Raw genomic sequence first — 11,645 nt, 5'->3', positions numbered from 1 at the left:
TTCTTATCGATTTTGAACAAGCCAGAAATGGAACGTGATTTTGCTAATGCGTCACGATGACGTAATATTCAAGTGACACGACCTACCCGGGCCCAAACGAACCGCTTGTAAATAAAACAAAACTACGTTCACGTCAACGAAAAGCGTTCTGCAGCATGAGTGCGGGGTCTCTGCAGGAGCTTGTGGCGACCGCCGCAATTATTTACTCTCACCGCGTAGCTGTAACTTTTGACAATGGCTCTCCGTCGGATGTGCCGGTCAACCTGCTCTACAAAGATCTGCTTGAACTTGCCGTGGATCTGTCGCTCAGCCTGCGGACGAACTGCACTCCCGCCACCGGTTTAATAGGCATCTACTGTAGCGATGATCTGTTCGTGCCTGTCTGGATTCTTGGGTGAGTAGACGTAACAGATGTTTTCTGCTGGGTTTTCATTCGGGCTGAAGCAACATAGCTGATGCCTTGTTTTTGTTTTTGCGTGTCAGGATCCTGCAGACACCTGCCGCTTACGTCCCTCTGGATCCAGATGCTCCTGGGCTTTTTACTGCCCGAGTTATGGTCAAGTCTGATGTCAAACACTGTGCTGTGAAAACTGACCTCCTTCAGGTGTGAATGGCTCATCGATTATGAATACAAACAATGCATACATGTATTGTTTTTTGCACAACTGTCATTTTGCACCAAAAATTATGTAAAAGGTGGTGCAAACACTCAATGACAGCAATCAATTAGCAAGGAATCGAATATTTATAAGCAATAAACTACCCTTAAAGAATCAATAAAAGTACATGCATTCAAAATAGGAGAAGATGAATGTTATCACACTCGGATTTTAAAGGTAAAATCAAATTTAGATCGATTCAGTATTCAGTAAATTCAGTATTTACTATATTGGTCGTGTATAATAAATAGAGGTGTGAAACAAACCAGTGAAAATTCAACCTTTGAAATTTTATCATTGCGACTTGTGGGAGATACATTTTGTCTTTTCAAAGCACAGATACTGATATTGTTTATAACAGCTTTTCCTGTAATGTAATAAGACCCTTGATATGTTAGCACAGTAAAGGATATGAAGGTAGTTGGTGTGAGAGAGGAGGATATGGAGAATAGGGTTAGATGGAGAAAGTTGATTCACTGTGGCGATCCCTGAAGGGAAAAGCCGAAACAAGAGGAGGAAGAAGAAGAAGAAGAATATGATGGCACAGTAAAACAACATTCCATATGAATTTACCAACTGCATAATGAAAATTAGTAGAAGATCTCTCTTTTCATGAAGTGAGACAAAAAGGCTTACAAATCTGTAATAATAATAATAACAATGATAATCATAATAATAATAGAACAGACGTTGAATATGTTAGAGTATCCCATTCCCTGATATGGGACTCTAGGGTCTTATAGCGTTTGAAATGCTTCACACAAGGCACTTACAATATTGACAGAGCAACTGTTTTTAAAAAGAGTGTTTTACAACTGGTTTTAACATCCATCTATTCATCCATCCATCCATCCACCCATCCATCCATCCATCCATCCAAAACCAGCTTTAACATTTCATCCAAAATTGGTGCACAGAAAAATTAAGAGTCCACATTTGCTCATGTTGAATTGCTGGGTTCTTTCATGTGTTAACATTGTGCCAAAGGATCATAGTAAATCTTTACATTTAGACATTGATACTTTTTCCTCCTTTTTTTGACAAGCAATTTGAGGCAGCACTTGTCAGTTACATGACAGTGGAGGTTTGTACAGTGTTGCCCAAATTCAAACTTACTCTGGTACGAGTCAAACCACATTCAGCTGTTGAGGACCAGCAAGGAACAGAACAAACAAGAGCCCAGGGAAAGGATTGTTCAGCATCTCCCCCAATAGACTTGGCATATGTGCTTCACACATCTGGAACAACAGGCTCACCCAAGATTGTGAAGGTTCCACACAAGTGTATCCTCCCAAACATCATTCACCTGAGGTAAGTTCCACCTCAACTTAGCACTTTTATGAATAATTCATTCTCAATAAAGTGCATGAAAGTAACTTTCCCACTCTCCCAGGTCTTTGTTTGAGATGAGTACAGAGGATTTGGTTTTCCTGGCTTCACCCTTAACTTTTGACCCTTCTGTGGTGGATATATTCTTGGCTTTATCATCTGGGGCGCAGCTCCTCATTATCCCCTCTGTGTTTAAGAAAATGCCCAATCGACTGTCAAGGCTACTCTTCACAAAGCACAGGACAACTGTGCTGCAGGTCTGTCACTTCACCAGACACCACACTGAAATATGAATGATGAAATCTGTGTTTTCCAAAAGGACCATGTGCATTTTTGTGCTGTAATGTGTGTTCACAGGTCACACCCACTCTGCTCAGTCGCTTCAGTCTTGGTGTGCTTAAACAGGAAGTGCTGTCATTTGACTCCTCATTACGTGTGTTAGCTCTGGGTGGAGAGTCATGCCCGTCGCCATCTTTGCTGAGCAGCTGGAGACACGAGGGCAATAAAACCCACATCTTTAATATTTATGGTATAACAGAGGTCTCTTGTTGGGCTTGCTGTTACAAATTCCCACAGTCTTTGCTGCAGTCCAGCAGCAAGTGAGTAGTCCTAACTGAATTAAAGAAAAAAGATTACAACTTCTGAATAAGACTAGCAATATTCCTAAAAACATGTATATTACAAGATTTAAGAGGTTTTTTTTGTTAGTTTTGGTTTTTCTGGTTATGGAGGTCACGCATCAGTTACACAACATAAATATCTGAATGAGTCAACAGCATCATGAGAGATTGTTTGATTCCTCCACGGACAGATGTTAGATTCAGGTCCAGTTAAAGTTAATAGCATTGTTCTTTTATCTTTTATGTGATCAATAATTAGAGTTTTTTTTTCATTTTTTTTCCATTTTGATTTGAAATTTAATAAAACATTGAATAAATATCTGCTTTTACAGCACACCATCCTCCGTGCCTCTTGGGGCTCCTCTGATGGGCACTTTAGTGGAAGTGAGAGATGAAAAGGACTGCATTGTGACCGAGGGGGAAGGTCAAGTGTTCATAGGTGAGAAACATTTTCAACTCACATCCGCCAAATTGAAACTACAACCGCTGCTGACCAATGTGAATTACAAAGACGATAAATAAAAAAACTGAGCATGATACAACACATTTATGAAAGAGACTGCACTTATAAGTCATAGAACCCCCAAAATGAGGTATTTGATATGTCCAAATCAGTAAAGACTGGATCTGAAGTGCAAAAAATATGCCTTAGTCATGATTGATTTTTTTTTTTTTGTCTTAATTTCTGATACTTGATGTGTAATTAGTCCTGGGAGGAATTTCTACATACCCCTTTTGTCATAATCCACTTTGAACGCACATAAACTTGAACAAGCAAGCAAAACTGCATTCCCAGGAGCAATTGGAAGTTTGTTGCTCACGGATATTTAAAAAAAAAAAACTGTGCTTGTTTGTGTGTGTGTGTAGGGGGGGCGCTTTTGATTGTTGTTAGAAGTTGGGTACCCCAATAAGGCAGTGGTGGGTGGATATTAATCTAAGGAGTGTTTGCTAAGGTTCCCTGCCCTCCCACATTCCTGTCTGAGTGTGTTCAGTCAGCTGAACTCTCCTTCAGCGGAACAATACTGATTAATTCAAATGATTGGCAGTGCAGGCGGAGAGGACAGGGTCTGCCTCCTGGACTCTGAGCATGCATTGCTCCCTGGGACGATGAGAGCTACAGGAGATTGGGTGACAATCAAGAACTCACAGCTCTTCTACCTTGGCCGAAAAGACAGAGAGATTAAACGGCATGGAAAACGGATTAACCTGGATAGCTTACAGCAAGTACGTTTTTTTTTCCCCTTTTTTTTTGTAATAAAAGAAAAATCTTAATAGTGCAGAAAAGTAAATTTAGATCGATATCTTGAGACTTGGATTTTTTCAGTGAATAAAAGATTTCAATGGGCATTCAAATATATAACATGTGCATGAGACTCAAATCTTGTGGATTTTTAATCAACCCATTTGTATTAGTCACTACCTGTTTATCTTCTAAGATATCATTTTCAGTCTGTTTTTACCCTACTTTAATTTTACTGCAAAATGCAACTGTGAAAGAGCAACTGTCTTATTGTTAACAGTTTTGAATGATTGTTATGAATATAACAATTCTAAACAGTATGAACATATTTAAAAAGCCAGGTACAACGGCTTTGTAAAGTAAAAATGTAATGAAATATCAATATTTTTAATCTGTGTATACAAATGATTTTTATATAAAGCCTTCCCCTGATAAGCACAGATATGCTGACGTGACTGGAAAAGATTATGAGCAATGTTTGATGCGTTGTCTGATTTTGCTCATGTCAGCCTCTCTGTCTCATCCCAGCTCATCCTTAGTCTGCCCGAAGTGCAAGCCTGCGCTGTGTGTCTACATAAAGACCTACGTCTGCTCGCTTTTGTTGTAGCATCCACATCTGAAGGGCAGGCAGCCACTCTTCCCCCAGAAGAGCCCCGCTTGGAGGAAATCCACTCTGCCTCTGCTGATCATCAGCAGGAGCCCTCCTGGGAGCCAGGTGGATCGGACACACGTCTAAAAAAACATATCCTGAAGCAGCTGTCTCTGCTGGTGCCCTCCCACTGCTTCCCTGACATGCTAGTTCTGGTCCCGACCTTGTCCCTAAACTCTCACGGTGAGCATTACACAGGGGAGGAAATACAACAATGTTTGTAACAGTGTGCTTACTGTCTCCACATTGTGTTGGCAGGAAAAGTAGACATGCGGGCTCTTACGAAGACATTTCAAAGCCAGAGGCGGTGGTCGGATTATGATACCTCCAGCGGAGATATCACAATACTCAAGAAGCGCCTCCAAACTTTGTGGCAGGTGGGCCAAGAACTTATAACCATGTCAAAGAATTTGGTATTTGGTAATATACATAGTCAACCTTATTGATACCATGTATCAACAGGATGCTCTTGGTCTCCCTGATAATGGGACAGTCGATGAGGAGTCTCGTTTCCTCTTCAGCGGTGGGGATTCACTGAAGGCAATCCGACTTTGTGAGGATATCCGCGCCACAGCTAGTGTGACATCACCCCAACTTTTGGAGATTATTCTCGACGGGAGCTTCTCGGATGTCCTGCGCCACATTGCCACAGTAACACCAGCGGCGCCAGGGAACAAAGCGCTGACTAAGAAAAGACAGGCTGAAGCACTGTCCATTGCCGATGCAAAGAGAGCGCATACAGAAGATATTGTTGCGGAAAGACTCCATAGTGATACGGAGGCTGTAACGGTAGTTAGGAGAGCAGGTGAAATAATAAAAATGAAACTCAGAAATGGTGAGCTCATTAAAAGCAGTCAGGCTGAGACACCCAGGGAAAAAAATCCAAGTAAGTCAAGTAGTGGTGTCGATTTTGAGTCCAGAGCTTTGAGTCTAAATCTGAGCTGGTCCTCAGATACAGGCAGGTGTGTGGACGCCTCCCCAGTGGTTCTAGTACATGAAGGACCAGGTGTGTCCCAAGCAAAAGTCTTCATCGGCTCTCACTCTCACCGGATACAAGCTTTGGATCTGAACACCGGGGTCCTTGTATGGGAGCGCGTTCTTGGTGGCAGAATTGAGGCCTCAGCTGCCGTCTCACACTTTGGGAAGCTGGTGGTTGTAGGTCAGCACTGCGTCTGCAAGTAGCGTTTTTTTAAAGATGACACAGTGCACTCTGAACTGACTTTTGGATGTTGCAGGCTGCTATGATGGCTTCGTGTATTTCCTATGCGCTGCCACTGGAGAGACAAAGTGGGTATTTGAGACGGATGATGCGGTGAAGAGCTGCGCTGCTGTAGATCCTCACACCGGGTTGGTGATAGTGGGGTCACACGATGGCCATGTTTATGCCCTCAACTCACAGGTGAGTATATTAGTTGAGATTATATATTCAGATAACATTAAATTTTTGGTGTTTTGTTTACACACGTAAGACATCCCTGCATTTTAGCACACATTGAAACACTTACTCCTATAACAACTCATTAACTCCTACTAGGTATTATCTAACTGCAGTTGTCATATTACTGATTATTTTGAATCATGAAGTTTGTTACACAGCACAGTGGTTAGCGCTTTGGCCTCACAGTACGAAGAACCCTGGTTCAAGGGGACCTTTCTGTGTGTAGTTTGCGTTGGTTTCCTCCCACAGTCCAAAAGCATGCAGTGGGTTAACTGGAAAAAATTGGGAAAATTGCCTGAATGACTGAATGAATGGTTGTCTGTCTATATATGTGGCCCTGCGATTGACTGGCGACCATGCCCCGCCCCCTGCCCGATTACAGCTGGGATAGGCTCGAGCATCCCTTGCAACCCTGAGTGCAGGATAAGCGGCAGACGATGAATGGATGGATGGAAAAATCATGAAAGATTATTACCTGAAAATAATCCAAAAAGGAATTGGAAATACAACAGAAGAAGCAAGCAGTACCCTGAAAAATAGAAAGAAAATGTCTTTTAAAAAACGTCTGCAATTATCGTGAAATTGGAGAGAATTTTTTTAAAACAGAGATAATGCTATTATTTTTAACATTTGAATATGTGCGAAAGGCTTAATCTAACACTGCATTCTACAAACCACTCTGATCATGACATCATAGCATTTACTTTACATAGTTCTTTGTTTTACACATCCAAGCTGATGGTTTATGCAAGTGTAACTACACCCCCATGTGCTCATGTGTCACTACTGGAGTCACATATTTAATCATCATCCTCAGGTTGAAAAGCCCTTTTAACTTGGCCAATCATAAACACCTTGCTTCAGAGAAAGGTGCAAAATATGCAAGTCTTCAATTAGAAACTATTTCGCCTAGGGCAGACCTGAAAAAAAGAGGTCTGGCTGACCCAAAACAATCGCAAGAGAAGTTTCTAAGTTGAAGTAGACGAAGATTGTGCAGGTTCAAGCAGCTTGAAATACACACACACAAAGAGTTTCATGCTCACTTTGTAGGTTCAGCAGTGTGTTTGGAAACATCACTGTGAAAGCGGAGCAGTGTTTTCCTCTCCGTGCCTCCACACGACCAGCAGACAGCTGTACGTTGCCACGCTGGGAGGTCAACTTCTCTGTCTTCATCCTGTAAGTGAAGATGACAAATCAACTTTTGACTGCACTTTTAAAAGGCTTTTGTTTTGTTTTGTTCTGACTGAGGATTATCGTTGTCACAGGACAGTGGAAAGGAGCTGTGGTCTCATTGTAGAGACAGCCCATTCTTCTCTTCACCAAGCTGTACCTCTGATCATGTGTTCATTGGTTCAGTGGATGGAAATATCTGCTGCTTCAGCAACACAGGAAAACTGGTGAAAAGATTAGCAATTAGTACTTCATTCATATACTTAACTATTATCACCATTATCACCATTAGGCCAAATCCGTAGATGGGGTGGGCACAAGGGCACAAACTTTAAATGGGATTTTAAGACACCTCGGTTTTGTGCTGAATTCTGCTACAGGGCAAATATAAAAACTAACTGACATTCTCAGTTTCGTTTGACTAAAATTTTTATTACTGTATTTGCACAAAACCAGTTATAACTGTAACACCTGAGTTTGTGACTCTGTTTCCCTTGCAGTGTTGGCAGTTTTTAACCGAGGGCCCTGTTTTCTCATCAGCGTGTGTCACACCAGACCTGCAGATGTTAGTTTGTGGATCTCATGACGGCCGGCTCTACTGTCTGAGCTGTGCCGACGGGTCTTTACTTTGGACTTTCAAGACTGGGGGGAAGGTGTATTCGTGCCCGTTTGTATTTGATGGCTCCTCCGTGGGCTGGAGAGGGACTCTTGTGGTTCTGACCTCAACAGATGGCACAGTTCACGTCCTGGATGCTCAATGCGGACAATTGCTGGTGTCATGTTCACTTCCTGGAGAGCTCTTCTCATCACCGGTTGTGTTTGAGAGCTCCATCGTCGTCGGGTGCCGCAACGATTATGTGTATTGTTTAAAGCTGACAATAAAAGAGGAAACATAGTAGCTTAACACGTAAAAATACTTTTAATAATTAGATTTAGGTGGTGTCGGAATTTTCAACATGCACTCAAAATAAGGAAACTAATGTGAAGTCAGACATCAGAATTTATTTTACATTATTCATAACATTTTGCATCTCTTTCAGAATTTTCTAATGAATCTCTAAGTTGGACAAAAAAGTGCAAATAATACCAAACTTCTTTTTTTAAACTTATAACACTGCGTACACTACACTATTGTGCACGACTAAACTTAGAAACAAAATGACAAGTTGACTTTGGTCTCTTTGACCAAAGCTCTGCTAATGCCTTTGACTTACATACTTACATACATACAGATCATAGTGAGCGGCAGGAAATGACAATGCTGGAGTTTTTTTTTGTTGTTTTTTCTGAAACAGGAAATGCTTAAACATTGTAAGCTCATATAACATCTACAAGGAAATGATGGCATTTGCATACAAACACAAGTGTGTACAGGGGGACACTTACAAGAATTGTATGTTACAGCAAGCAGGGAGTGTGTCTCCACAAACAAAGCAAAAACCCAATTTGTGTTATCACCCAGCCATGAGGATAATATTTAGGTCACATCTACCATGTCCGATCCGATTCTGTTAAATTCTATTCATACTGCAAGCCTTCGCGTTTATTCTGATGTTCACCAATCAGTTTTTCTTTTTTCACATATATCTTAATGTTAGTTTTTCATGGCCCTCAAGTGTTCCAACAGTAACATGCAAGTGAAATAAACACAAATGTTTTTTTTTTATTTCAGTCTAAAGTTTTGTGAATTTGACCAGGTAATAAACGTGACCGGATTGTTTTGTAGCTATTTGTTAAAGAAAGTCCATGTGTGTACCGATCCCTCAAATCCTGCCAGTCCACAAAGTTCCTGTGCAACTGTCGCTCTTAATTACAGTGATCAAATCATATGATCTAACTCTCTTGCAAAAAAAAAAATAAAATTGCGATAGCTCCCGGAGGAAGGCCTTTAATTAATTCAGATTTGATTTACTTACATTATGTCACATTACAGAGCGTCTGATCTTTTTATCTTTTTAAGACCACCCTTTAAAATGGTCTGACTCACAAATGACAAGCTAAGATGCTGTGTGCTTTTACTTCTATCGTTCTGTCGGACAGAAAACAGCCGAGCCAGTAAAGAAATCAGATTTGGGCCTTTTTTCTGCCTGTTATGAGAATGTAGTCTTAGTGTGGTTTCACAAACAGTTTCTGGTTACTATATAACGGCTAATTGTTCAGTACCTTTATTGACAGCTATCACAGTCATCACGGACACAGTGAGGATTTTATGCGAAGTTTCTTTAAAAAAAATAGAAAAGGCTTTTTTACATGAAAACAAGGTTCAAACAAGATCTCTTTAACACAGTTACACCTGTTCCATCACACAAATAATACTGAGGAGGGAATACGGCAGATAAGATGCCTGTAACACTTTGTCAAATGTCACCAAGTGACTTCATCAGGGTCATGTTGAGTTAACTGGTAGCCCTTAAAACTGTTCAGTCGTTCTCTGTCGTTGAACACGGTCGTGTCATAACCTTCACTCTTCGCATATGGAGGTGCTTATGTTGTGTCAACTGAATACGTTCTATACAACAATGGTGTCAAAGTTATCCTTGAAAATAAATATGTTTCTGGCTGCTGAAAAGGCCAGCCGTGTTTGCGATCGAACGCCGAAAACATCTCCAAATGTGCCATGTCGATTATATCTGTCTTTTCAGGACTTCTATTTGCATGTCTTTTATACACTGTGTGCATGCTTCTTTAAATTGATCTGTGTAATTGTTTTTGAGTGTTGTAATGCAAATAGCACTTTAACATTATAATACTATCAGCCAGTGTGGGGTATTGAGGCATGTTGCTTCACAATCAGGAAGGTTTTCATAGCGAGTGATATTAAGGAAAGGGGGGGGTTGCAGACTCTTGCGGTGCTTCTGAGTATTTGGGGTAAGTGCATTCTGGATGCAGGGCAGAGTCCAGTGTCAAGGCCAGGCTCTAGATCTGTCCGGGGCTATTTGATGATCTGAGGACAGTCACTCCAGGCTTTGGCCTTTCTCTTGGCCAATGCCAGCCAGGCTGGTTCTGTAGAGACCTGCTGTGAATCACTGGCAGGGAAGCGCTTTGACACCTCTTTGACAGCAGGTGGCGATGGTGTAGAGTCTGCTATCTCAACTGGGACACCAAAAAGAAAGTCAGTCACCTGTCTGTCCTCTTGTCTGGGAAATTTCAAGAAAAATAAAAACTGATGTTGCTGGTTTTATACACGTCGCTCCTACTTAGGGGTGCAACTGATTACTTTCATTAGATATGAAAATGTAGTGAAATGGAATGTTATCATGCCGATTCACAATATAATCAGATAATCTTTCTAGGAATGAATGGAAAAAAAATCTCTTTTATTAAGATAACTACCTGAATACTTGATAAACTATTCTAATAAACAAAGGATCATTTTATTATTCTATTTGAACTATTTGATCCCAGAATTTTTTCCTCCATAACGCCAGAGATATAGTATAAAGTGATTTTTATTGAGTGACTGTTTGATACTTTAGCATTTCCACTTTGAGAGTATAGCAAATTTACAGACAAATTCCTGTATTCCACCAAACTGAATATTCATTTTCTTAATGAAAAAATGAACAAATTGCCACATTTGCAAACCCGGGGAATACCAAAATGTTATTTTCTTTTGCTTGTTTGAAATATTAGTAATAAGTGACACATCATGTCAAAATAAGGGAAATTGATACTATATTAATACGCTAATAAAATTAAATATTTCAGTCAAATGTGCTACTCTTGTTCCTTTAGCTTCTTGGCTGACTATACATAATGATGTAGGTGTAATTTGCCACATATAAATTTGCATAAAATTGTAAAGTTGTACTAAAATTTTTAGATTTATGAAACAGGGCTATGAGAGCATTGTATGACATCGAAAACATTCTCTCTTTCAATACTCAAGACACAAAAGTGATGTGGTTGCCTGGAGACTCCCATGTCGCGAACCCTGTGAATGCATATTAATCAAGTCATTAAGTCAAACGTTGCACCACGTATCGGGCACTCAGGGTGGCGATGGGTCAGTAGCCAGTCCCAACTGACATTGGGTTAGGGGTGGGGTTCACCTCTGACTGGTCACCAATCAACCACATACAACCTTTTACTCTCTCATCACACCTATGAGCAGTTTAGATTCACCAGTTAACCTATTGTATTCTATGGGATGTGGAAGGGCAATGGAGAATCTATGCAGATATTCAATGGATGGACAATACATCGCCGAAGACAAACAAAATAAGTCTTTCTGGGTTATCAAAGAGTAGGATCTCACTTGAGCCATTTCCAGCACAATGCTGGTTCTTACCTGTGACAGAGTTTGGTAATGTATTGGCTTTTTTTAGATGTTCCCGGCGCTCAAACCGTCCCAGGAGGCTGTCCGGTCTCTTGGGCTCGTCTGGGGTTTGAGGTTTCGAGCTGGGACTCGCACTGACGTTTCCTCTGCTTTCTGTCGGGCTCACCAGCGTGACCTAAAATATGATTTGCGGTAACACAAGAGGAGACGGTGAGATTCTTCGACCAATGAGCATTCTGAGACACGAACACGCTCTCGACC

General features: G+C 40.9%; 2 protein-coding genes across 3 annotated transcripts in view; one reads left to right on the top strand and one right to left on the bottom strand.

Moving 5' to 3' along the window:
• The first annotated feature begins 100 nt into the window (after positions 1-100).
• Positions 101-8,867, top strand: aasdh (aminoadipate-semialdehyde dehydrogenase). Its single transcript, XM_086161846.1, has 14 exons — positions 101-394; positions 484-604; positions 1,705-1,970; positions 2,053-2,245; positions 2,346-2,587; positions 2,941-3,047; positions 3,660-3,832; positions 4,377-4,680; positions 4,756-4,874; positions 4,960-5,656; positions 5,733-5,896; positions 6,986-7,111; positions 7,201-7,332; positions 7,606-8,867. Exons 1-14 carry the CDS (start codon positions 156-158, stop codon positions 7,999-8,001), a joined length of 3,279 nt encoding a protein of 1,092 aa, XP_086017972.1. The 5' UTR covers positions 101-155; the 3' UTR covers positions 8,002-8,867.
• The window catches only part of cracd (capping protein inhibiting regulator of actin dynamics), a 22,124-nt gene continuing 18,569 nt past the window's right edge, over positions 8,091-11,645 (bottom strand). The window contains exons 8-9 of one of the 2 annotated variants that reach the window (XM_086161847.1): positions 11,397-11,559; positions 8,091-10,198 (exon numbers count right to left, since the gene is read on the bottom strand). In XM_086161847.1, the coding sequence (XP_086017973.1) occupies positions 10,038-10,198; positions 11,397-11,559 (324 nt within the window). In that variant the 3' untranslated portion in view covers positions 8,091-10,037. Of the gene's footprint in view, positions 10,243-11,396; positions 11,560-11,645 lie in introns of both variants that reach the window. The other variant, XM_086161848.1, reaches the window with a different exon arrangement.

This window comes from Fistularia commersonii, chromosome 16 (assembly GCF_037954325.1).
Source record: "Fistularia commersonii isolate RoL2024-O1a breed Wild chromosome 16, RoL_Fcom_v1.0, whole genome shotgun sequence".
NCBI classification, from domain to species: domain Eukaryota; kingdom Metazoa; phylum Chordata; class Actinopteri; order Syngnathiformes; family Fistulariidae; genus Fistularia; species Fistularia commersonii.
The sequence above is the reverse complement of the archived record's forward strand: the minus strand, read 5'-3'. Positions and strand labels throughout refer to the sequence as shown.